Source organism: Nannospalax galili, unplaced genomic scaffold (assembly GCF_000622305.1).
Source record: "Nannospalax galili isolate Female #2095 unplaced genomic scaffold, S.galili_v1.0 scaffold593, whole genome shotgun sequence".
Classification (NCBI taxonomy): domain Eukaryota; kingdom Metazoa; phylum Chordata; class Mammalia; order Rodentia; family Spalacidae; genus Nannospalax; species Nannospalax galili.
In genome coordinates, this window is record NW_008332686.1 from 484,400 (window position 1) to 509,990 (window position 25,591).

The 25,591-nt window shown below is 36.8% G+C and overlaps 2 protein-coding genes across 2 annotated transcripts; one reads left to right on the top strand and one right to left on the bottom strand.

Annotated features, from left to right (window-relative positions):
* Positions 1-7,599: 7,599 nt before the first annotated feature.
* Positions 7,600-8,538, top strand: LOC103729602 (olfactory receptor 4C46-like). The gene has a single exon (XM_008827678.2). The coding sequence runs from the start codon at positions 7,600-7,602 to the stop codon at positions 8,536-8,538; it is 939 nt and encodes a 312-aa protein (XP_008825900.2).
* Positions 8,539-24,250: 15,712 nt separating this feature from the next.
* Positions 24,251-25,183, bottom strand: LOC103729627 (olfactory receptor 4C16-like). Its single transcript, XM_008827704.1, has one exon. The coding sequence runs from the start codon at positions 25,181-25,183 to the stop codon at positions 24,251-24,253; it is 933 nt and encodes a 310-aa protein (XP_008825926.1).
* Between the last annotated feature and the right edge of the window lie 408 nt (positions 25,184-25,591).

Sequence of the window (25,591 nt, forward strand, 5' to 3'; positions counted from 1 at the left end):
CAATGGCCCAAACACTAGGGCCACAAGAAACACCTTGTGACATTTGCTCCCATTGGCAGATCATGAGACTGATGCCTAGAGCTCGCCACTACCTAATCACCATCCTTGGAATTCAAAATTGCAAGACTTAGATATTGCAACAGTCAGGGTCATGTGGTTTCCAGGAATCCAGGCTCTGTAATCTGAAACCCAGTATGCTAATGAGGCATCCTACCCGCTATTCTGTGATAAGACATTAAGTCTGTTATGCTAATCGGATGCTAAGTCTGTTATGCTAATAGGGTATCCTACTTGCTGTGCTGTGATTAGACCACTAACCCTATATAAGCTTGTGCATTCGTGCAATAAACCAGACCTGTGTCACTGAGCCTGATCTCCTGTGTCTGAATGCAGCTCCACTGGCACAGTCTCCTCACCAGCCCTGGGGTCCAGGACTGGCCAGAAGCAGTAATGACAGGAGGCAGAAAAGGGCAAGCAGAAGAGCTGCCTCAGCCCAGCCCAGAGCAGGCAGAGAGAGACCTCAGCCCCAGGCGAGCAGAAGAGGAGCCTCGACACCCGTGAAAATGAAGGAGCAGCACCCATGAGAACAGAGGAGAGGCCACCACTGGCAGTGACCACAGTACACACACACACACACGCACACACACACACAGACACACACACTCAAAGACAAAGCTAACTGATGAATGAAGAGCTGGAGAGGAAAGCACAGGAGCTGACATCACCCAAACAGCAAGGACAAAAGGTCATTGGAGATCTTCACAAACATCTGACTGCTAACACATTTGATAAGCTGAAAGATGTGGAAAAATCCTAGATATATACAGCTTACTAAGTTTAATCATACAAAGAAAACTTGAATTAATTTATCAGCCATAACAAAATTAAGTAATCAATGAAATATCTACTATCAAAGAAAAGCCCCCAAACCAAAAGATTCAGTCCAGACTTAAACCAAACATTAAAGAATAATTACAAGCTTATTAAATTATTCAAAATATTGAAGAGAGTTCTTCAAAATTCAATTATTATATGGTGTTAGCATTAACTTGACTTCAAAATCAGATACACACACACATATACAAGTATACACACATACAAACACATGCACACAAGGTCAGCTGTCAACAGCTTTCATAATCTTAGATTAAAAACTTCTCAACCAAATACTAAGGAACTAACCAAACAAGACATTCAAAAGATTATTTGCTATGAACAAATGGTGTCAAATAGGATGCAAGGACTTTTCAATGTGTGGAAGTTAATAAGCACAAAACATCACATCAAAACTATGTCACATAGAAGCTGTCCATGGTGGCAAATGCCTTTAATCTCAGCACATAGGAAGCCAAAGGAAGCAGAGCTCTATGAGAATGAGGCCAACCAGGTCTACATAGCAAGTTCCTGTCTACAGAGCCCAGGCTGCAGAGACTCTGGCTCAAGAAAACTTAAAAAGAATGAAGCATTAAAAATGATATCATCTCATAGTAGTAGTTGTCAAACTCAACACCACTGTATGGTAAATATACATTGGACAAATAATTAAACAAATGTACTCTCATTTTTAATAATCTAAGTAACATTATGCTTGAGAGAAGAGTGGAGAATAGCTGAGAGGTGTTTCTTTAAGTCCTGGAACAATGCAAAAATATCCACTCTTTTTTTAACTTAAAAAAATTATTGAGACTTTCATACATGCATATAAGGTGTTTTGATCAAATCCATGCCCAGTTGCTCCTCTCCAACACCTCCCATATCTCCATATCACCTTTATCTGAAAGCTTTGTGTAATCTTCTTTCATTCACTGCACACAGTGCTGCATGTCCTAAGTAGAGCACGAAGGAAAAAGAAAGAAAGGGTATAAAGTAAAATAGGGGTAGAAAAACTGTTTATCTTTCAGATGACATAATCTTACTGTAAAACATTTCCATGTCATTAATGTCACAATATAGTGGGTCTCATGGTGACATGGGTGTAGCTGTATATAACTGAATGTAAATAAAATTCACCCCAACTCTGCTCCTTTATTCCTCTTCCCCTGTCTTCAACATCCTTCCTCTTTCTTAATATCCTGTTTTTTTTTTTTATTTTTTGCTGTCTTTAAAATATAGATGGCTATGAACTGAGGGACATCTGGGGATGTCAATAGACCTTAACACAAATGACAGAATGTATGAATTCTAGTGTGGGGGGCCTATGGGATGGTGCCAGTGGGGGAGGGTATATAAAGTTAAGATTTTCTGTGTGAAATACACAAAAATTTTATAAAAATTTAAAGAAATTTCTTGATAATTGCTCATATATATTTACATCATTTACTTGAGAGAAATCATGCACAGCTTAGCTGAATCCAAGTTATTTCAGTAAAAATAAGGATCATCAGAACCCAAACCATGTTATTCACAGGGTATGAGCCCAGCGTTTTTTTGGTTGAGAGCCTGGTCCCCATGCTTTAGAGAGGCCACTATGCAATTTATGTGACAATCCATATTCTTAACAAAACAGTGTCATATAGAGAAAGGAAATTGTCACATGCTTATTTTTCAGTTTCAAAGATGTTTATTCCCCGCTGAACAGTGTGTCTCAGACATATTTTTGAGAACACGTGCTTCTAAGACAAAGTCACTCCATCAAGGAAGATAATTAATACCTGGGAGACAATGCACAGACCCAAGGTTTCAGAATTCTGAAGGGAAACATCTTTAAATACCCATTTAATGGAGGAGACAAATGCGGTTTCCATGCACTTTGCATGAGCAAGATCCACTCATGAGTGCAGTGGACCTAGTGTAATGTGTTCTCCATCCATTGCTAGCTCCTGCCACCCAGGATTGAGGACCAGAATCAGAAATCAAAGATCATTTCTTCATAAAAAATGAAAGGTATTTGTTCTGAATTCAAATCCTAGGTTTTCTGTAAAACATGTTTATGTTTTAGGAAGAAAGGATTTTTTTCTTTAAAAGAGATGTTAATATCTACAGACTTGATATCAAATTTTCTCCAAAGTTTCTCAACAAATTTATCAAAAAATTATGTTAAAAATTTCTTCTAGAAGACGTCTCATTCAAAATCTGATAAACCTGACAGTAATTACCTTCAGCAAGATTCTCTCAAACTTTCAAGGTATGTTTTTAAATAGTGCTGTTGTTTGTCAGATATTGATATTTTACTTATGAAGGAATCATTACTTTTAGGGTTTATCCACTACTGTCACAGAACGCTTCATCTTTGCACCATTTTTTAAAGTTACTGGTGAATATATTATTTTAATTTAACGTTGTATAATGTGACACATGTCAAGGGAATGAATTTAGAAAAGCCACCTGTCTAACTCCAAGAACCATTGTTTTGCACTGTTTCCCCTTTTCATAAGCAAAACTAAACATGAAGATGCATACAAAGTTTAGCTAGACCTCACATAGCAGAAGTTCTAAATATGAACATTAAATGAATAATCATAAGCTCTTGATTCAAGCACAAGCACATTCTGTGATCATGTGCTATGGCTGTATCAGACTTGTATGGTTCCTTTGAAAATATATTGGAGGAAATTCATCTTGTGTTTATGGCAGGGTTAAATATTTCTCCATGTTATTCCCTAAACTGTCAGTTCTACATATGTGGTGATTATACACATAATTATGAAAAAGTGAAGGCATATATTCATACTGGCATACTAGTGCTTGTTTTCCTATTTTAATCAATTCTCATAGTATATTACAAGGTGATTTTTCTTATTCTCATTTTATAATCAAATGATGAAGCAATTATGTGAAGTGACAGGAAATACACTCCACATAAGGGATGTCACAGGAGGAAGAATAAAGAATCTCTGCTGATCTTCAACTTTTTATTTTTGGTCTTTTTGACACAGTGTTTCCCTATAGCCCCAGCTGACCCAGAACTTTCCACGTAGACTACGGTTGACCTCACAAAGAGTCACCTGGGTTTAAAGGTGTGCACTACCATGCTCAGATGATCTTCCAGTTCTTGAGCCAATATATTCAGTTGCTGTTTCAGTGACTTTCAGCAGTTTTCACCAGAGTTTGTGGATCTTTATTTTATAATAATATTAAGGAATGATGTAATAAATAACAGGCCAAGATGAAGGAGCCCTGCCAAGAATACAGCAACACTCATATTCTTAGTATTGGTATTATAATAATATCATTGCATGTCTAAATGTGCATTGATAAAATTGCTTCATAGGGAGTTGTTGAAATAGTATTAAAGTTAGTACCCACATGATGGCTAACAACCAAACCGTAACTCCAGTTCTAGGGGATCCAAAACCATCTTTTGTCCTCTGAGGGCATTGCATGAACAAGTATACTTACATGCAGGCAGGCAATAGACTCATACACATACAATAAAAACAAATTTAAAAAATTAAAAAAGAATATCAAAAGATGAAAATAGTCTCATTACATCAAGAGTTGATTACGAATAAATTTAAATAACATGACAATACGTGGTATAGAGTTTTACGTTAGGAATTGAGAATTATGTATGTTAAAATTGTGGGAACAAAAACTAAGAATCAAAATAATCAAAGTGATAATTAACACTACCAATATTCTTCTCTACTTTGCTGGCTTAGGAACATTATTTACTGTTACTATAGTATGTAAAGAAATATATTGATATTAGCCACCTACTTCCTTCATAAGGGGAATCACATAAGCAAATGTCTCTAAAATATAAAAAAGGAGTATTTGGAAGTTTTTATTAATGATGCTCTTATAGATGAAACATAATACTATTGATATTTATTTCTATAATGGATGAAATAATAGCATAAAATAATAGCAATCACACAGATTAAAGTACTATATCAGCAGCCATGGATATGACAGACTTATTAAATATCATGGACTTTTTTACAGTAACTCTTCTATTTTTTCATGGCATCATTCATCAAAATATCTCTGAAAGTCTTTGTTGTTGCCTCCCAGCACTTGGGAGGTAGAGGCAGACAGAACTTTGTGAGCTCAAGGCCAGCCCGGTCTACATAGTGGGTTCCAGGACAGCTGGGGCTACAAGGAGACCCTGTCTCAAAAAGAGAAAAAAAAAATTTAACTTTGGGAATTCCATGAATGTATTTTGGTCATATTTATCCCCATACCCATCACCTCCCAGATCCACCCACTTCCCTAACCACCCAACATCCTTTCCTCTTTCACTCCTTTAAAGCCCATGTAGTCTAATGTGTATTGTCAAAATACTCTTTGGTGAGTCTATTCCCTGGAGCATGGTTGGCCTACCAGTGGTCATACTCTTAAGGAAAATGAACCTCCTTCTCCTAGCAGCTATCATTTGTCCTCACCTAGGGGTGGGACTTCAAGCCCACCTCCTTACTTCATACTGGCATTTTGTCTGACAAGCTGTCTTAGTTTGTTTCCCCCATTGCTGTAACAAAACTCTCTGACCAATACCAACTTGGGCAGGAAAGAGTTTACTTAGCTCACATATCCCGCGTCACAGTTCATCTGGGAGCCCAACATAGGAACTCAGGGCAGGAGGTGGAGTACAGGCCGTGGAGGAATGCTGCATACTGGCTTGCTCCTCTGGCCCCTACTCAGCCTCCTTTCTTATGCACCGTAGGCCCACCTGCCCAGGGGTGGCACCACCACCCACAGTGGGCTGGACCCTCCAATAGCACCCAACAGTCAAGAAGGTGCCCAGTGGACATGGTCACAGGCCTGTCCAATGAAGGCAATTCCCCAATTGAGGCTCCCTCAACCCAGGTGTGTCAAGCTGACACTAAAGTCATCTAGCACACAAGCTTTCCAGTATGTTGAAACAAGATTGAGATTCTGCAGAACCTCCATACCTTAGATGGGACCTTTCAGGAATACATCTTGAAGGATGCTCCAGGATGCATACAGGAATGTGTGGGATCATTGGAGCATCATGATCAATGAGGAAGAAGTGGTCACCTTGCAGCAGTTCCTATGTTTTGGAGAGACCAACTCCTTAGTTGAGCTCAAAGCAATTCCAAGGAAAGACAGAAAACTTTCATCACACCACCTTCCTCAGCAAAACATAGATGTTAGGGCTCTCATTGCTGCCATCCGGAGGGCTAACCTCCACTCCTGTGGACAAAGGAAACCCCAGCATCAGACACCCTTTGAGAACTTCATAAAAATATGTCTTTCATGATCTTTCTGGATTTGTAGCCCTCTGCCTCCTTTACTGATAGGGTCATTGTTCAAAGAGTACTTGTTGGAGCAGGGTCAGGACCAAAGCCAGGACTCCAAATGGGAAGTCCATGAAGTTGTCTCTGAAAAAAAAACTCCTTCACTTCCACACCATTTGAGGTAGAGAAAAATAGTGTTTAATCTGTCCAGATGCTGTTAGTCAAAAAGAAGACAGTACACACTGAAGTGACTTCTTAAATTGGGCAGGGGACAGTGTGTGTGAGGTGTGGAGAGGGTAGGGGATTTAAATGTCATCAAACTTTACGGTATGAAATTGCAAACATTCAAGAAAAAAAGATTTTAAGACAAAGTATCTTCCAAACAAGGAAAAATCATTCCCTTGTTAGACAAAGTATAAATAATCCTCCAGCCAGTAGGTACTGCTGTAGTATCATGTAGTTAGGAAAAGGAATTTGGGGTTCTGGTCCAGGTGTGAAACAGTGTTCTTGCCCACTATGTCTGACATTCTTTACATCAATCTTTAATTGATTTTTAATGTTTATTATATCTAAATAAGAAGAAAATATTTCTAGAATACTCATAATCTGAAAAGTTGAAATTGTAATGTATTTGCATTAACATTCATTACAAAAGAATGATTCTTCTTTTTAAAAAAAGATTTATTTTTATTTTATGTGTATGTGTGTCTTCCTGCTGGTATGTATGCAAGTACGTATGTGTACCATGTGCTTGTCTGGTACCCACAGAGGCCACGAAAGGTATTGGAGCCCTAAAACTAGAGTTATATATTATTGGGAACCACCATGTAGGTACTGAGAACTGAACCTGCATCCTCTGAAGAGCAGCAAATGCTCTTACTCTGAGAGTATTTTCCATAAGTAGAGAAATTATGATAAATATTGCAATACCTGGGGTTACTTCTCTCTCTTCCATTACTTACTAAACTCCAACTTATTTCACACAGTATTCATATACAGTTTACTATGTCATTGTTTAAAGTCACCAGAATTCACAGTCCTTGATAATCTTCTAGTTATTTCTTTACTACATTTGATTATTCCATAGTGACCAAGACTAAAGGGGAAATGTCCTTCCGACTGGTGGCTATTTCATCTGTCCCGCCTTTTATGAGATTAATCCTTTGCATTGCTATACTATGAACTTTTATTTAGGCCTGAGTCATTTCAAACAATACAGTTATACAGTATACTGGAATTCCTCCCAGTAAGTTTACAAAGTGGGACATGTTTTTATTCTCTGCAGTTGTTTTCATCTAGGAGACAAGGTTAGTAATCTTAAGCACTCAGAACTTGATTTTGCAATATCAAAAAAGTCTATTTTAAAACTCACAGCTTAATATAATTACCCATTAATGGTTAGAATATAGAAATTAGAGTTGAGGAATTTTTTTCCCCAGGAAATGTAGTGAACTGTCATATGAAGCAGATGGAGAACAGAAACAACGTGACGGAGTTTGTTCTCTTGGGGCTCACACAGAACCCCAAAATGCAGAAAATCATATTTGTTGTCTTCTTGGCCATCTATATCGTCTCTGTGGTGGGAAATCTGCTCATTCTGGTGACCATCACCCACAGCAGATTGTTGGATTCCCCTATGTACTTCTTCCTAGCCCATCTCTCCTTTATTGATGCCTGTTACTCCTCAGTCAATAACCCTAAATTGATTGCTGATTCACTCCATGAGAGGAAGCTCATCTTATTCGATGGATGTATAACACAAATCTTTGGGGAACATTTCTTTGGAGGTGCTGATGTCATCCTGCTAACAGTGATGGCCTATGACCGCTATGTGGCCATCTGCAAGCCCTTGCACTATGCAACCATCATGAACCGAGGACTGTGTAAACTGCTAGTGGGAGTCTCATGGGCGGGAGGCTTTCTTCATGGGATCATACAGATCCTCTTCATTATTGGTCTACCCTTCTGTGGCCCTAATGTCATCAATCACTTCATGTGTGATCTGAACCCTTTGCTTGATCTTGCCTGCACTGATACCCACACTCTGGGAATCTTTGTTGCTGCCAATAGTGGGTTCATCTGTCTGTTAAACTTCCTCCTTCTTCTGGGCTCCTATATAGTCATCCTGCGCTCCCTAAGAAACCACAGTGCAGAGGGAAGACAAAAAGCCCTCTCCACATGTATCTCCCACATCACAGCAGTTGTTGTATTCTTTGTTCCCTGCATATTTGTGTACATGAGACCTGCAACTACATTACCCATTGACAAGGCAGTTGCTGTATTTTACACTATGATAACTCCCATGTTAAACCCATTAATCTATACTTTGAGAAATGCTGAAATGAAAAATACTATTAGGAAATTGTTTAGTATTAAAGTTCATTCAGAGGACAAGTAAATCAACAATCATTCTACTTTGATTAATCTTAGAAAAGGATTCAAACAAATTAATAAATGATATGCATATGGATTATTTTATATAATGAAGATTAAAGCCATAACCATCATTTACAAATGCTGCCTTGAGTGGTAATACAGATTTAATTTTTCAGCAGGGTTAGCAGACACATTTGGGTGTAGGAGGGCCTCTATCATAGAGATGGAGAAGATTTTGTCATTTATAAAGACCCTTGATTTTGTTCCATTGTCTCCACTTCTTCATCTGTTCAAGGATGTGGGCCAGAATTCAGGATTTGTCTTTTTCTAATCCTCTTTGTCTATCAGTTCCTTTGTCTCTTGACAAAAGTCAATTTCAATGTCTCTTGAGAACTCTTTCTGTGTCAATGAAATGTCTCTGGATGAAGAACTCAACATGGAATCCTTATGAATGTGTGAAGAGAATGTAAGAACTGAGGGAAGCTACTAAGCAGAAGAAAAAGGATGTGGTCTCAATTGCAGTGCCTGTCCATCCTGTGGCCTTGGTATCTCAGTTACCAGGGAAGAAATGGACCTTCCGTTTACACATCTATGACAGTTTTTATTGTTCATGGAACAGCCCTAAGGTGTCAGGCCTAATCCCTTAACTGAAGCTCCTTTTCCTGATTTGAATTGACCAGAGAACAGTAAGGTTGTTAACTGCTAGTTTCTTAGACGCACAACATCTGAGTCACTAGCAAATATGTCAGTTAGAGAGGATTTCTATCTGAATTCAGCTGTGTAGATTGTACTTTATATCTTTACCAACATGGACAGATACCTACTCTACTGCCTTGCATACACAGTTATTACAATAATCTGCTCTCTTGATGTCAGGCTTGTTCCTTTTATGATGCATTAACATAGTTGGCCAAGCGTGGTGGCACATGTCTTTAATCCCAGCACTGGAGAGGCAGAGGCAGGTGGATCTCTGTGAGTTCAAGGCCTACCACTGTACAACCTAATCCTATCACCATACAACCTAAAATCACTCAATATTCTCACTCAAAAAGGCCCTTATCACTGTCATTCCAGACCAGAACTTCCTGCCTGTCCTTGTCTCCCTAGTCTCAGATTATTACAACATATTTTTCTACTAGTGCAGTAAACATTTGACACCTAATAATTCAAGTCATTTCAATAAATAGTTGTCCAATAAAATGATGAATGGGTATGTGAGACACACAGCCAAGTTGAACTGGTTAGGGTTTATGCATATTCTTTTTAAAGGCTGGCCTTTACTGTCTGTGGCTTTCAGTACAAACACTTTGGCCAAATGTCTTGCTTATTCACTCCTAGTGTCTCCATGTTCCTGTAGTGACATTTTTCAGGTCTTAACCTCCCATCCCAGATGCCCCCACACAGGCATATACATTATGCAACTATACACAATAGTAATAAAATTTAAAAATTATTCCCTTGCTGGCAAAAATAACTTAGAACTCAATGAAATATCTATTACATTTGTAGTAACACACTCTGCAGAATGAGTAAAATATTGTAAGTTTGTATGGAAAAATATAAAGAATTCCTGAATAGCCAAAGCCATCTTAAAAGTAATCAACCAGAATGCATTGCAGTATTTGGCTTCAAAATATGCTACAAAGAATGTAAGATATGATATAAGAATAGTATGGATAAGTATTTAGAATATAATTAGAAATTATTTGGTTGATGAAAATGGTCATAGGACGTTCTCCTCTGGACCTGATGACCTCCCTAGCCATGGGAGGTTTACAGTACCATTCATAGATTCCCTTCTATTGAGTGTGCTTTAAGTCCAATCACACAGTTGTTGATTACCCCCAACATAAAAGTTAAACTATCATAATATTAGGGTTACCTTACAGGCCAGTTGTTGTAGTAAATCATAGACTTTACAGCTGGGTAGGACTATTGATACCCTTTTCCCCTTAGTTTGCATAGTACCTCCCAATACCATGAAAGCTTGCCCTCAAGAAGGAGGCTTCCAGACCAGTTTAAGCTTGAGTTCTCCAAGTCCCATGCACAAAGAATGTGGTGGCTTCAGCCATAGTTTCTTAACTTCAATTTCTGAGAGATAACCAAGGGCAAAGACAATAGCTTATATTGTATTGGAAGTCTCTTAGAAAAGAGGTTTCCACTTCTGGGCACTTTATTTTTATATAACCTGCATCTACACACACACACACACACACAGACACAGACACAGACACAGACACACACGCATACACACACACACACACCACAGACACACACATGCATTATATATGTATTTTTAAGTTAGTTTATAAAATAAAAAATCCTTTATGGATTTTTGGATATCCTTCCTGTTATTAATATCCACTTCCTCTCCTTCTGTATTACTTTCCCCAGCACCAGTTAAAGTCTCCCCACCTAATTTTGCCCATTTCTCCCTTGACAGCATCTGTGTCCCACTGTCCTCCTCTCTGGAGCACCTTCTCCCCCACATCTCCATGTTCCCTTACTACTTTTCTGGTTTCCGTGATTATTGAAGGCTCTATCATCATATCTAAAGATTCAGAGCCAGGATCCACAATAAGAATAAACATTCTGCATTTGTGTTTCTAAGTCAGGGTTACCTCAAGTTGTATAACATTTTCTTTTTCAATTTTCTTGGAGACGTTGTAATTCAATTTTTCTTTACAGCAGAATAGAATACCATTCTGCACAACCTCCACATTTTAATTATTTGTCATGAAATGAAAGGTATTTAATTTGTTTCCATTATTCCCATTGTGGAAGAACAGCACTGAGCATGGCTGAAAAAGTATCTCTGGCAGGATATCAAGTCCTTTTGTTACATGGCAAGGAGTGGCATAGCTGTGTCAAATGCTCGATCTATTTTCTGCTCCGTAGTGGAAATGCCAGTTTGCAGTCCTACCGGTAGTGAATAATTTTTTCCTTTTCCCAAAATTCTCATCAGCAATGTTGTCAGCTGTTTCCTTGATCTTAGCCACACTGACTAAAGTAAGATGAAATCTTAGTTTTAACTTGCATTTCCCTGATAGCTGAGGATGTTGAACACTTTTAAAGATATTTCTTAGCCATTTTTTGAGAACTCTGAACATATTCATAGCCCACTTTTAATTGGTTTATTTGTTTTCTTGGTTAATTACTTTTTCGGTTATTTTTATATTCTGGATATTAACCCTCCAGTGCACGTAGAGCTGGCATGTATTCTCCTCCACTCTGAGAGAATACTCTTCACTAGGTTGATTGTTCATATCCAGAGGTAAGTGTGGTATTCAACACTCATCAAAAAAGCTTATTTTCACAAGAGATAGAGACTACTACAGAAACCCAAAATGGGTCAAAATGCAGAAAATAAGTGACTCTGATATGCACAGCCCCAGATGATACATCTGCAATGCAAGACCTATGTGTAAGACTCACAGGACAAATTGGAACTAATGGGAGAAAGACTGTATGAGCCAGAGAGCCAGGACAATTGCTGCTAGATAATGTCTTCTAGACATGAAAGGGAAGCTGCACACATGAAATCTCATCAATATGGCTGCTAAACAGGGCTCCATATTCATAATATCAGTTGACACGTCAATTTAGATGGGGGAAACTTTATTAGGTCCTGCAGATGAGGAGTTCTGGGCAATCATTGGCAGCAGAGAAATGGAGAATCAGTTTTCTACAATGATGAGCTCTCTGGAAGATTATCCAATCACAAGTGGTCAGCATTAAATCCTTGTACGTATGAGCAACACTAAGCGGACTCAGTGGGCTGTAAAAAAAATTTCAAAATAAGTTATGAAATTGAGAGGGACTTGGGGCACGTGGGAGGTGTTACAGGAGAAGAGCATGGGTTGCAAATGATGTAAATATAGGACTCAATTATGAAAGTCTCAAAAATAAAAACAATGATACAGTCATAACTTTAATTGAATTTTTGTAGCTTTTATACAATATAGGTTGATGATATTTAGATCCGTTTCGCTAAATGCTCCACCCAACTAAATATGTGGACTACATTGTCTGCAAATGCTCTTCAGTGTGTGTCATTTTATTAAAAGAACCAGTCAACCAGAGAAGAGTACCTGAGAATAAATGCTTTCATGTAACCAAACTCTATTTATTCAGGAGAGGATAATCTTTCCAATAAACTAGTAACATACAGAATAATGAAACTAGAAGCCTATCTATTAACATTTATAAAAATCTACTCAAAATTGTGTTGAAGATTATCTTCCATGAAGAGGAGACAGAACCTAGATCCCTCTAGGTCCAAGTGATTTAACACTGAGCTCTGTCCCTAGCCCTCTTATTATTATTTTTTATTTAGGGACAGGATCTCACATATTTGCCCAAGCCGACCTTTAGCTTTCAAACTTCCTATATCAGCCTTTCTGTGCTAGAAATAGCTGAAGTTTAAATATGAGAGTTGGAATTGTGATGCTAATGAAAAGCATCCAATGAAAGCATTTAGAATGTTGGAATGGGCAAATGATATGTATAATGTACAGAAAACAAAGCCAATAGCATACAAGTGGAATAACATTGACCTCAAAAGCATCTTCTCAATAAAAAAATAAGTGATTCGAAGACACAAGCTCAAGAATGGGAGAAATGATTGTAAACTGTATATCTGACAAGAGGTTAATACTCAAAATATCTAAGAAACTGAAAAAGAAAAACTTAACAGCAATGGTAATAGTATCCAGTTAAAATGAGCAAGAGATGAAAACAGAGTTTGGTAAAAACAGGACATCCACATAGCCCACAAGTTTATGAGAAACACTCAGTGGATATCATGATTATCAATGGAAAGAAAGACAGAACTTCAAGAGCATATCACCTCACACTATTCAGAATATAATGTACCAAATTTTCCCAACATAAATAATTCCTGCCATTCCATTTTATTTTCATATATAATCAATAATAATAAAATATAAATGGCAATTTTGTAATGTCTTTAAAAAAAGGAATAGCTACCATCACAAAAACGAGAGTTATGGGTTAGAGAAATGGCTCAGTGGTTAAGAGGGATAGCTGCTTCTACAGAGGACCAGAATTACATTCCTAGGACCCATGTCAGGTGGCTGACAATTGCCTGTAACTCCAGAACTCTAGATCAGATGCCATTTTCTGATTTCTGTTGGCACTTATGTGAATGTGGACACATACACACACATAAATAATAATAAATAATTTTAAAACAGATGCTTCACTGATAAGAGTTGAGGGATACACTAGGTTTCTCTCTGCCCCCTGTTCTGCTATGTTCCATGAGCCTTAGGTGTAGGGGTTCAACTGTAGGTGTGTCACCTAGGCCTAGGCATCTCTCAGATGTATATTCTCTGTGTATGATCAGTTGTAGGATTTTGCAGTAGCCTCCATCTGTTGCAAAAAAGCTTCTTAAATGAGTGATATGTGGTACACTTGTCTGAAAATATAAGGATCCATATTTAGCATATGGTAAGAAATTTTATTTGTCTAGAGATATGACAGAGATAGATGTTTCTGTAGGATCTATGACCTCTCCAGACCATGTTGTTTGGCTGTCTTTACTATGCCACCCATGAGTTAACTACCATTGAGACAGCTTTACATCCAGCTATGTGTTGATTACCCCTAGACAACAGTGCCACTACTACACCAATAGAGGTAGTTTGCTCTGCCAGTTGTTACGACTTTAGGGCTGTGTCAGACCACTGACTGATTTTTTCCCCCTGCTGTTTGCATAATATCCTCTAGAACTATGAAAGGAACAGAGTGCAATGCACGTAGAAGGATATAACTGGCCATGTTTTAAAGAATAAGAGACTGCGGAGTGTGTGTCCCTGAATAGGACTCCTATATTAAACCTCATCACCCATGGTTAGGGACCATTGAGGAAGAGGGGGCAGAAAGATTGTAAGAGCCAGAGTTGTTTCATTCATATAGGGAAGCAGAGGCTTTCAGGCCGCTGGAAACTTACAAATGTGAAATTGTGGCAATGGTGGCATCGAGCACAGGACCCATGCCAACTCAGACAAGGGCCCAGAGTGGAGCAAAAAAAAATGGATGGTGGGTCTGCCCTAGTCTGGGAGCTCTTGGAGGCTCATTACTACTGGATGAGGGAGAGTAGGCCTTACTTATGATCTCTAGATAGACTGACTAGATTTCAGTGGATGAATTTGCAACAAGAAACATCTGGGTACAAATGCTTGACTGGATAGGAATTAACATATATGGCAGAATATATGAAGTCCACTGAAGGGTGGGAGTGGGACATAGATGGAGAGGAGATCTAAATTTGATTAAAAACCTGCTGTATGAAATGTACTAAAGTTCAGTGTTTTTTAAAAAAGAATACTTAATGTCTAAATAGAATATTTAGGGAATTAAAAAAAAAACAGAACAAAACAAGCAAGGAAACAAATAACAAACAACAAAAAAAAACTCCACATGCTGATAAAGATTTTGAGAAAAGGTCATGCTTGTAAACTGTTTTGGGGAAGTATATTAGTCACTTTTCTGTTGCTGTGAGAGAAACACTGACCTAAGCAACTTATAAAAGAAGAATTTATTTGAGCTCACAGTTCCAAAGGGCCAAGAGTCCATCATGACAGGGCGGCATGGCAGAGGAGAAGTGGAAGCTAAGCTCTCACATCTTCAAGAAGGCACAGGACACAAGAGAGCAATTGAGATCTGACAAGGCTTAAGAAGTCTAAGCCCATCCCCAGTGACATGCTTCCTTCAAGATAACCACAACCTTTAAGACCTGCATCAAAAACAATATATGGACAACATATTTTTTTCAGTGTTTACTTAGTAACAAAAATTAATCAGTTTCCTAAACTAAAACTCTTATTATAAGTGAGCATCATCAGTTGTTTTCAAAATCTAAGTAGAAAAATTGAAGATAAATTTCTTCAGCATTACTGGCTCATATTTTGTAAGAGGAAAGCAAAACATTAGTAAATGACTTTCCCTAGATTCCTTTTTATTGTATTATTGATGGTAAATAGATTTCCTGGGAAGGAAGACAGAGACTAACCAAAGTTATTAGATTATAAATCCAGGGGAAATGCTTACAATTTTCATTCATTCAAAAATATTAAAATTAACCACATTAAAATTAAAAACATTAGGGGCTGGAGAGATGGCTCAGTGGTTAAGAATCCCAGCATCCACATGGCAGCTAACAACCGTCTGTAACTTCAGTTCCGGGGGATCCAACTGCCTCTTCTGTCCTCTGTGGGCATTGCATGACAAGGGTGCATTTACCTACATGTTGGCAATACAATCATACACATAAAGTAAAAATAATAAAATATTTAAAAAAAATTAAAAACATTAAATTCTTAAGCTCCTATTAGAGATGTGAAATGTTGTATCAGTTTTATATCTTGCCTAATTGTATTGTATTTCTTTCTTTTTATGAAAAACATATTGTGTGTATTAGTGAGTAAAGGATAATGCTGTCTACCTCCAAAAATAGAGGGCTGCAGTATTTGTGAACCAACTCAGTAATTTTGTGCTATTAGGAAGTGATTGATTTTAACAATGCTCTGTTTTGTATTCTAAGTAGATTCATGGATAGGAAAAAGACCATGAGCTTTTTTCATGTAAATTCTAAGAGTCAATTGTTCTCTATCACTATATGTGGGATAAACTGTTTTTCTTTAAGATTTGTATTTTATTTTAGATTTAAAAATATTGTGTATTTTAAGAGAAATCCTGGCATGTTTGTGTAATTGATAGAGTTAATACAAAAGAGAAGAGGAAAATATGCTTTGTGTTTATAAATTGAATAAATGTTAACTCCAAGGGTTATACATCAGTATGAAAAAGAAAGTAATTCATGCTTCTGCCATTGAGAAATTCTGTTATTTTTTCAGTCTGTAACTTTGTGTCCTGTTATTTTTCATTATGAGATGATTTTCATATCATAAAACTCACCATGGTACTTTAAAAACCTTTAATTTTGATAATTTTATACAATTTATTTTGATCGTATTCAGACCTTCTCCCCTATCTGCATCCACCCTTAGAACTCTTCACCCAATTTCACATACCTTATTATTAATTTTAGGCTTATCCAGTCTAATTTTTTTCCTCAAATATGCTTCCATTTAAGTCTATACTCCAGAATCTGGTTAATCTACCCAGCTCATAGCCTTAAAGCAAATGGACTCTCTCAGAACAACTATCTGTTGCCAATAGTTTATCAGCTAGGGCTAGAAATTCTTATCCACCTCTCCACTTGTATGCTGGGAATTTGTTTCACTTGAGCTTACTAAGATCTTCAGTATGATGTTACAGTTGCAGCAAATTCATATAAGTAACTGTCCATTTGTCTGGAAAGCACTGTTTCCTTCTAGTAAACCACTACTTTTGGTTCTTAGAATCTTTCTGTCCACTCTGGGTCTTGGGAGGCAAAAGTTTGATATAGGTGTCCTATTCAAGGATAAGTACTCTGCAATCATTTAATTTTTGCATGTTGACCATTTGTGGGTCTGTGTGAATCACAATATGCCACATAAAGAATCTTCTTGAGTGAGATTTGAGAGATGCATTAATCTATGTGTATAGCAATAAATCATAAGGAGTCAGTTTAATACTATGTCTATTTAGCAAAATAATAGTACGTTCTCCCCTATGTTCTGTGATTTGTTTAGCCATCATTTCTTAGTCCTGATATCAGTGCAAGTTATGGACCCTAGCACCTACATTTAGTCCTAAATCCAATCAGAAAGTGGTTGATTATTCCAGTAAAATGAATCCCACTGTTACATCAGGGGTTTATATTGCCAGGTAGGTTGTTATTGGAGCCTACAACTGGGAAAGTTTGATAATTACTTTTCTCTTCCAGTAGCATGCATAGCACCTTCCAGGACTGTGAAAGTGATAAAGTAGAGATGACTTTTCAGGTCAGTAACAGCTTGATTTCTAATTAGTTGTTCTACATCTCATCTACAGAGTGCTTTAATAGTGATTCTTCCCCCTCAACTTCTGGTGAGTAACTAAGACAGTGGAATTAGAGTCTATCCAATTCTTGTTTAACAGCCTTCAACGACAAAGTCATTCCCTGTCACTGGGCTATTTATGTGCAGGCCTATGGTTTCAAGTAGGGACATTGCCTCCCTCTTATAGGGTAACTCTATTTAAACTCTTTTTGTGTTGTATATGTATGTACCATAAAAAAGCTTCTAGTTTCTACATGGCATTTTCAGAAGGCCTTTAGTGTTAGTTAGCCTTACCTATACTTCCTCTTCTGCCCTGCCTTTCCATTCGACATCCCATTTAACCATTCCTAACCCATTAGTGCATTTGCTGCTTTATATCTTTTTATTCTATCTCTACTCTCAGGAATACTACCTCTCCATGGCTCTTACTGATTTCCTGACCTCAGTGTATTTTCCAATGGAACCATGCATAGCTAAGGATTCAGTGTTTGCAATTATGTGAAAGAAAATGTACACTTGTTTTTGCATCTCGTAACCTCGCCCAAGATGATAGCTTCAGTTCCATCCATTTACTTGAGAATTCCATAATTTCATTTTTTCCTATCAGCAGAATAGTCCACTGTGTAAATGTATCATATATTCATTATCCTGTTATTGGGTGATGAGCATGCAGACTTTTGACATTTCTTGGCTATTGTGAATAGAATTTCAATACACATGAACAGATATTTCAGTAGTAGGATAGAGATGCCAAGAGTGGTAACTTTGGATCATGTGGCAGATCTATTTTTAGCTTTGTGAGGAATCTTTACACTTATTTCCATAGTGGATATGCCAGTTTGTACTCCAACCAGCAGTGAACAAGTATTCACTTTTCTAAACATGCTTGCCAGCATTTGCAAAATTTGTTTTCTGGGTCTTAGCCATCTAATTTGGATATGATGAATTATGAAGGCAGTTTTAATGTTCATTCCCTTGATGGCTAAGGATGTTAAACTTTATTTAAAACATTTTACAACCATTGACATTACATCTTTTTGTTTACTTCCTTGCCTCAATTTTTAATTGTGATTTTAGGTTTTATAAATATTTAGTTTTTAGACTTCTTTGTATATTCTAGATACTAATCCTCTCAGAGATGACATTAGGAAAGATATTTTCCCATTCTGTAGATTGCCTCTTCACTCAAATTATGCTTTTCTTTCTGTTCAGAGGTTCTGTAGTTTCATGAGGTACCACTTCTCAGTTGTTAGATTTAAGGCCTGCACTCTCAGAATGCTGTTTAGAAATTCCTTTCCTATGCCTATAACTTCAAATCTAGTGCATATTTTCTCCTCTATCAGCTTCAGGTCATCAAGTCTTATCTCAAGGTCCTTGAACTGTGTGGAGTTGAGATTTGTAAATGAGAGGAACAGGGCTTTCACTTTCATTCTTCTACATTTAGATACTCAGTTTGATCAACACCATTTGTTGAGTATGTTCCCTTTTCTCTTATGACTAAACATTTTTCATTGTGAAATTTGGTTAACTACAAGTGTGCAGGCTTAACTCTGGGTTCTCAATTCAAATCCATTGGCTGAGGTCACTAGTATAACCTTGATGTCCCAAAAAAAGATGAGGTAACAAAAATATTTATAAGTCAATATCTCTGATGAACATAGACACAAAAATTCTCATTAAGATAAAAGCTGAATACAAGAGCACCTCATAAATGATTGTCCACCATGACCAAGTTGCTTTCATCCCAGAGATGTAGGACTAGTTTCATAGTCATTAACTAATAAATGCAATTCACCACATATGTAGACTCAAGGAAAGAAACCATATAATCCTCTCATTAGTTGCAGAAAAATGTCTTTGACAAAAATCCAACACCACTTCATGATAAAAGTCTTGGAGAATCTATAGATACAGGGGACATATCTCATAGTAATAAATGAAATATACAGCAGTCTCACAACTAACATCATATAAAATGTAGAAAAACTCAAAGCATTACCATTAAAGTCAGGAAAAGGCAAAAATGTCCACTCTCTCCATTCCTGTTCAATATAGTACTTGAAGTCTTAACTAGAGCAATAAGTTAAAGAGTTAAAGACACTAGAAACTTGAAAGCCAAGTATCCCTATGTATAGGTGATAGGATGACAGAATTCTATACATAAAAGAATCAACCAAAAAAACCCTACGGATTCCTGTAGGAAAACCCTAGAACTGAAAAACACATTCCAGCAAAGTAGCAGGATAAAAATAACACAAAATTCTGTAGCCATCTGATATACCAACAAAAACATACTGATAAACTAGGGAATTAAAAATAGCCTTAAAATTTTTTAACTATCTTGGTATAATTTAACCAAGGAAGTTAAAGACCTGTACAATAAAATTTTAAGATATTCATGAAAGAAATCTAAGAAGACACCAAAAGTTGGAAAGACATCCCATGCTCATGGAACATTACAATTAATAATGTAAAGTAGACATCCTACCAAAAGCAACCAACAGAGTCAACACAATCCTCATTAAAATTCAAGCACAATTCTTCATAGAAATGAAAAAATAGTCTTATATTTCATATGGAAAAATACAGACAAAAACCCTCCTTAGCCAAAATAATTCTGACTGGTCACAGAGCTTGAAGTCATCTCAAATTATACTACAGAGCTATAATTATAAAAACAGCATGGAACATACATGAAAACAGATACATTTATGAATGGAATAGAATTGAGGACCCAGGTTTTATTATTTTTTATGTGTCTCTGCGTGTCTCTGAATGAGTGCACACCATGCATATACAGGTGCCCACAGAGGCCAGGATGGACATCAGTTCCACTGGAGCTGGCATTAAAGGACTCTAGGAGCCCTCTGAAATGGAAACTGGGACCACAACTCAGGTCCTCTAGAACAGCCAATGCTTTTAGTCACTGAACTTTCTCTCCAGACCTGGAATAAAATTATTGAGCTTTACAAAAGAATAATGTCCTCTAAAAGTATATTCTTGAGGCATAACTCTCTCATGAAATAATATAAAATGTGACTAAGAAATTTAGATTTGTTATGTGATTATACTTTCCTAATGAGCAATACTTTTATTTTCAAAATTTCTACTCTTACAGATATATTAATGAAAGATGATGTGCTGAGTTATAACAGACACAACAAAAAACCCACAGAAAACTATTTGAAACTTTAGGGTTCTCTCTTCCCTAGAATTTACCCTGGGGTAAAAAGTCTAGCTAAGCAGAATAAAATATCCTGTTCATAAAAACTTAATGAGAAGTATTATGCTTACTGTTCACTCATTTTTGTACAACTCAAAAAAATGCCTTCTAAAACTATGAGATTTAAATGGAAATGATAACATCTAAAGTCATACTTTGTGTGAGAATAATTTCACTTTAAGAGGTTACAGTCAGTTACTGCCAATCAATGAATTAACCTCTTTCTATTTCATACAACATGCCTTATTTGATGATCATACAGATGAGTCTGGCTTTTCCTCTATTGTGTCCTTTCCCACAACCATTAGTTGCATGAGGTGATGATCATGGTGCATTATGAAGATCAGTCCTATGCACAGATTCCTTGGAAATGAAGCTTTTGCTGCCGCCTCATGCAGCAGGCAGGACACAGGGCATCCCCAGAGGTGCCTGGCACATTCTGGTTGATACATCTTTCCAACATGGTCTCTTGATCTCCAGAGTTGATGCAGCACTTTAACTCTTCCCAGTGTTTCATGATGGCATCGTTTCCATGCTAACAGTTCTGTGGTTTTCCAGTTCTCCAGTGATATCTTCTAATTTTTGGCTAGAAGCCTTAGAGCTAAATGCTACTATCAAGCTGGTGAAAATGGCTTCTACCCGAGGCCCCAATTCCCTCCACATAGTAATTATACATATATATGGCAAATGTGATAAAATTACTAAATTAGCTTATATATATATGAATGTATTGTCTGCATATGTGTAAGTGCACCCATATCATGCAATGCCTGCTGAGGTCCAAAAAGGGTGTCTGATCCTCTGGATCTAGAGTTGTTAGCCACTATGTGGTTGTTAGTCACTATGTGGGTGCTGGGAACCAAACTTGGATCCTCTGCAAGGGCAGCCAGTGCTCTTCTCCAGCCCTTCCACCTTGTACTCTTATATCAAACACTAAACAATTGACACTTTTATAATATGAATAGTCATAATACTAATTTTATTTTTCCAAAATTTGAATAGAGTTAGGAAAATAACAGCAACAACAGACAATAAATCACTTCAGGATCATGCACTAGTTGTAAAATTCTTTCCTTCCTTCACTTTTTAAAATAGGACACTAAATCTGCCCTTCCCAGCAATCATCCACTGGAAATAGTTCATCAGGTAATGCTGGGGTTTCTTACACACTTCCACATATCTGTGCTAGGATTTTGTCTGGCTTGAGTTTACTGTACATGCTGTCACCATTGCTGTGAGTTTATATGAGTAGCTGACCAGTTAACTGAAAAACTCTGCCTCTTTTTGGTCATCCACCTCTTATGGCTCTTACAATCTTTCCACTCTTTTTCCACAATGATCTCTGAACATTGGGAGCAGAAGTTTGATGTAAGTGTCCTATCAGAGATAAGCACTCTGAGGCTCTTAATCTCTGCATGTTGGCCAGTCATGGCTCTCCGTGTTAAACACCATCTACTGTCCTTCTCTGCTGAGAGCTGAGAGATGCATTGATCTATGGGTACAACAGTAAGTCATTAGAAACCGGTTTAGTACTGTATCTACTTAACGTAATAATAGTATTAGGGGTTCTTCCAAGGTCTGTTGGCTGACAGATTCCTAGGCCTGATGTCAATGTTAGGAACAGGATCCATCCTAAGAAGCAGATCTTAAATCTAATCAGAAAGCAGTTTGTTACTCTTGTAATATTTGTGCCACTCTTGTACTGGTGGGCAGGCCAGTTGTATAAGGAGAAAACCCTGCTTGTGACAACACAGTGTATGCAGACTCTTTATCAGGTCACTGTTCTCTTCCTTCCCTATACCCTTTCCTTTATTTATTGATTTTTGCTCTCATTTTTCCATTCTTTCCATTTCAGAAAAATTACTTCAACTAAAATACTGATTGAGATTGCATGAACAGTCTTTGAATCTTTATTAGAAAATCCTAAATGTAAATAGAGACTATGTGCTCCATCCATGTCCTGAAATCATATTTGATGGTTTGTAATTCAATATATAATATATTGTTTTCACAATTTTCTTGTTTCTAGATAAAGTGAATATCAAGTATAATAGCCCTGTCAAGTATAATTTATTTATGTACAAACTTTAGAATACCAGAACAAATCTGTAGATATTACACAATAATAAAATGCTTGACCTGGATTTCATATTGAAATTCACAGAAATTCAAGGCAAGTTTACCTATAATTGAAGTTAATTGAAGTACTTATAAATTTCTATACCAGCACAAAGAAATTATGATCAATATTTCAAGTTAAAGAAATTCTAGGGGCTGAAAATGTTTGAGCAAAAAAGTTACCAGTATAAAAATTTGATGTAAAATTCCTAATGGATATATGCTAATTTAGCAATGGAAATAGATGATACAAAATAGATGATACAAATAAAAAAAATATTTTGTACCTGGATAAAATGCAAATAATAAAACATATTGATATCACAAAGTTTCTTAGAGTTTATGTTTTAGAGGCAAGAGTTATTGAATAATGATAAAAAGTAATATATACCATCAAATAGCCAAATATCTGTTGCTTCTTTCTCAAGGTACTTTAGTCTGCAGAGGATTGAAAAGTCACTAAGCTAATTTGCCTCTGTGATAAAATTTTTTTTTTTTCTCTTTCAAACCCTAACAATAATACTTTGGTATTTCACAATTTTGTTGTTTAATCTGTTAATATATTCAAAACCTACCATCAAGTGATTATACTGTTGATTTCTAGTGCATATATACATCTCTATATTTACTTGGACTATATATGTTATAATCATATCTTTTTTGTAAAGCAACTATTATAATAATCATCGCAAGTTTGAAGGAATAATATCAGGGACAAAAAATACGTGAAGGAAGAAACACTGAATGACTACAAGTCATTATTGACAGTAAAACCTTCCTAACATCACAGACTCTCAAAAAGTGTGAATTTTATTTCTCTATCCCATCACTGTTATAGGAGGATCTAGGTTGACACATAGTTAGTTTTAAGAGTACGAAGCAAAATTCTAAGAGAGTATCTTAAAGCATATATACTCTCCCTTACAAAAGGAAGCGTCTACAATTATTTGAATCTAGTATTATCTGTGAAGTCAGAAAAAAAATCTAAATTGGCAGTGAGACCAGAATGTTTACATAATGGAAACTGTTTGGAAGAAGAAAATCTGTTAAGCTATACATGTTGTAGTAATGTAAATAGAAAATTGCCAGCAGAGAGCTCCAAAAGTAAGTGTGAAATGTGACAGGGAAGTCAGAACAAAAGCACAAGAGGCACTCCGTAGGCTAGAGAGCAGAAACCCCGCACTGAACAAAATCAAACTTAGGAAGCTTTCATTCCTGTTGACGCTTCATGTCTCTGTCCTTCTTTCTACATAAAACTGAACAATTTTATATATCTTTACAGTTGTTCCCGGGATGAAACAAACAAACAAGAAAAAACAACAACAACAACAACAAAAACCCTAATACACTTCATGCCCTAAGATAGTATCATATTAACGCAATGATAGAAAAATAATATCTTTACAAAGTTATGGGTTAATTCAATGTCAGAAAAGGTTATCCATTCATCTTACAGCATCGGAGACTAGTTTCTTCTTCCACAACTTCCTCATGGCATTTTTCACTTCTGCATTTCTCAGTGTGTAGATCAGAGGATTGAGCAAAGGTGTCCCAACTGTATAAAACACAGCTATCATCTTATCCATGGAGAAAGTCGTGGCAGGGCGTGTGTATATAAATATGCACGGACCAAAGAACAAGATGACCACCATGATGTGGGAGATACAGGTAGAGAGGGCTTTCCGCCTCCCTTCTGCACTGTGGTTTCTTAGTGAACGCAGGATGATGACATAGGAGGCCATAAGCATGATGAAACTCACTGTACAAATGGCCCCACTATTAGACACCAGAAGCAGGTTGATCACATAAGTATCTGAACAGGCAAGTTTCAACAAAGGCTGTAAGTCACAGAAATAGTGATCAAGTGCATTGGGACCACAGAAAGGCAAACTCAAAGCTAGACAAATCTGAGTTAAAGAATGCACACAGGATCCTACCCAAGCCACACCCACCAGCACTCCACAGACCCGACGGCTCATGACGGTCATGTAGTGTAGGGGCTTACAGATGGCCACATAGCGATCAACAGCCATGAGGATGAGGATGAAGATTTCTTGGCAACCAAAAATATGAGATGTGAAGATTTGGATTATGCATTCACTGAATGATATAGTGGCCTCTTTCAGAAAGGTATCCACAATCATTCTAGGGGCTATGGAAGTAGACAAGCAGGTGTCAGACAACGACAAATGGAAGAGGAAAAAATACATCGGACTCCCAAGTGCTTGGCTAGTCTTGACAGTAATAATGATCAACAAGTTGCCCAAAAGTGTCCCCAAATATAACAGCAAAAATACAACAAATACTACTTTCTTTCTAAATGGATCCTGCGTCAACCCAAATAGAATAAATTCAGTCACGTTATTATTCAGCTGCATGGTTTCATGAATGAAGAGAAGTGATGATTCAAAAATACTGTACATGCAAAAAATAAAGGAATTTATTTATAGAGTGGTGTAAAATGCTGTGGATCATTTTAAGCAAAATTAAATATTACACATCAGGATTACTCAGCCTCCCATTTCTTAGTATGTGACTTCAATACTTTTCCTCAGTATTAGTGACAATTTCATTACTATTGTGATCCTCACATATGGTTATATTTGAGATTTATGGCATTCTATAAACAAAAACCTACATTAGTTTTGGAATAGTTCTGATTATTCTTTGTCAATTCAACATAAAAAAGTTTAAAAAAGTGTTGATATATTTTAATGTTAACTTCCAAAAGAGGGTGGGAGGTTTGGTTTTAGAGGAGAAAAGTACATAATAAAGACGACTTTTTA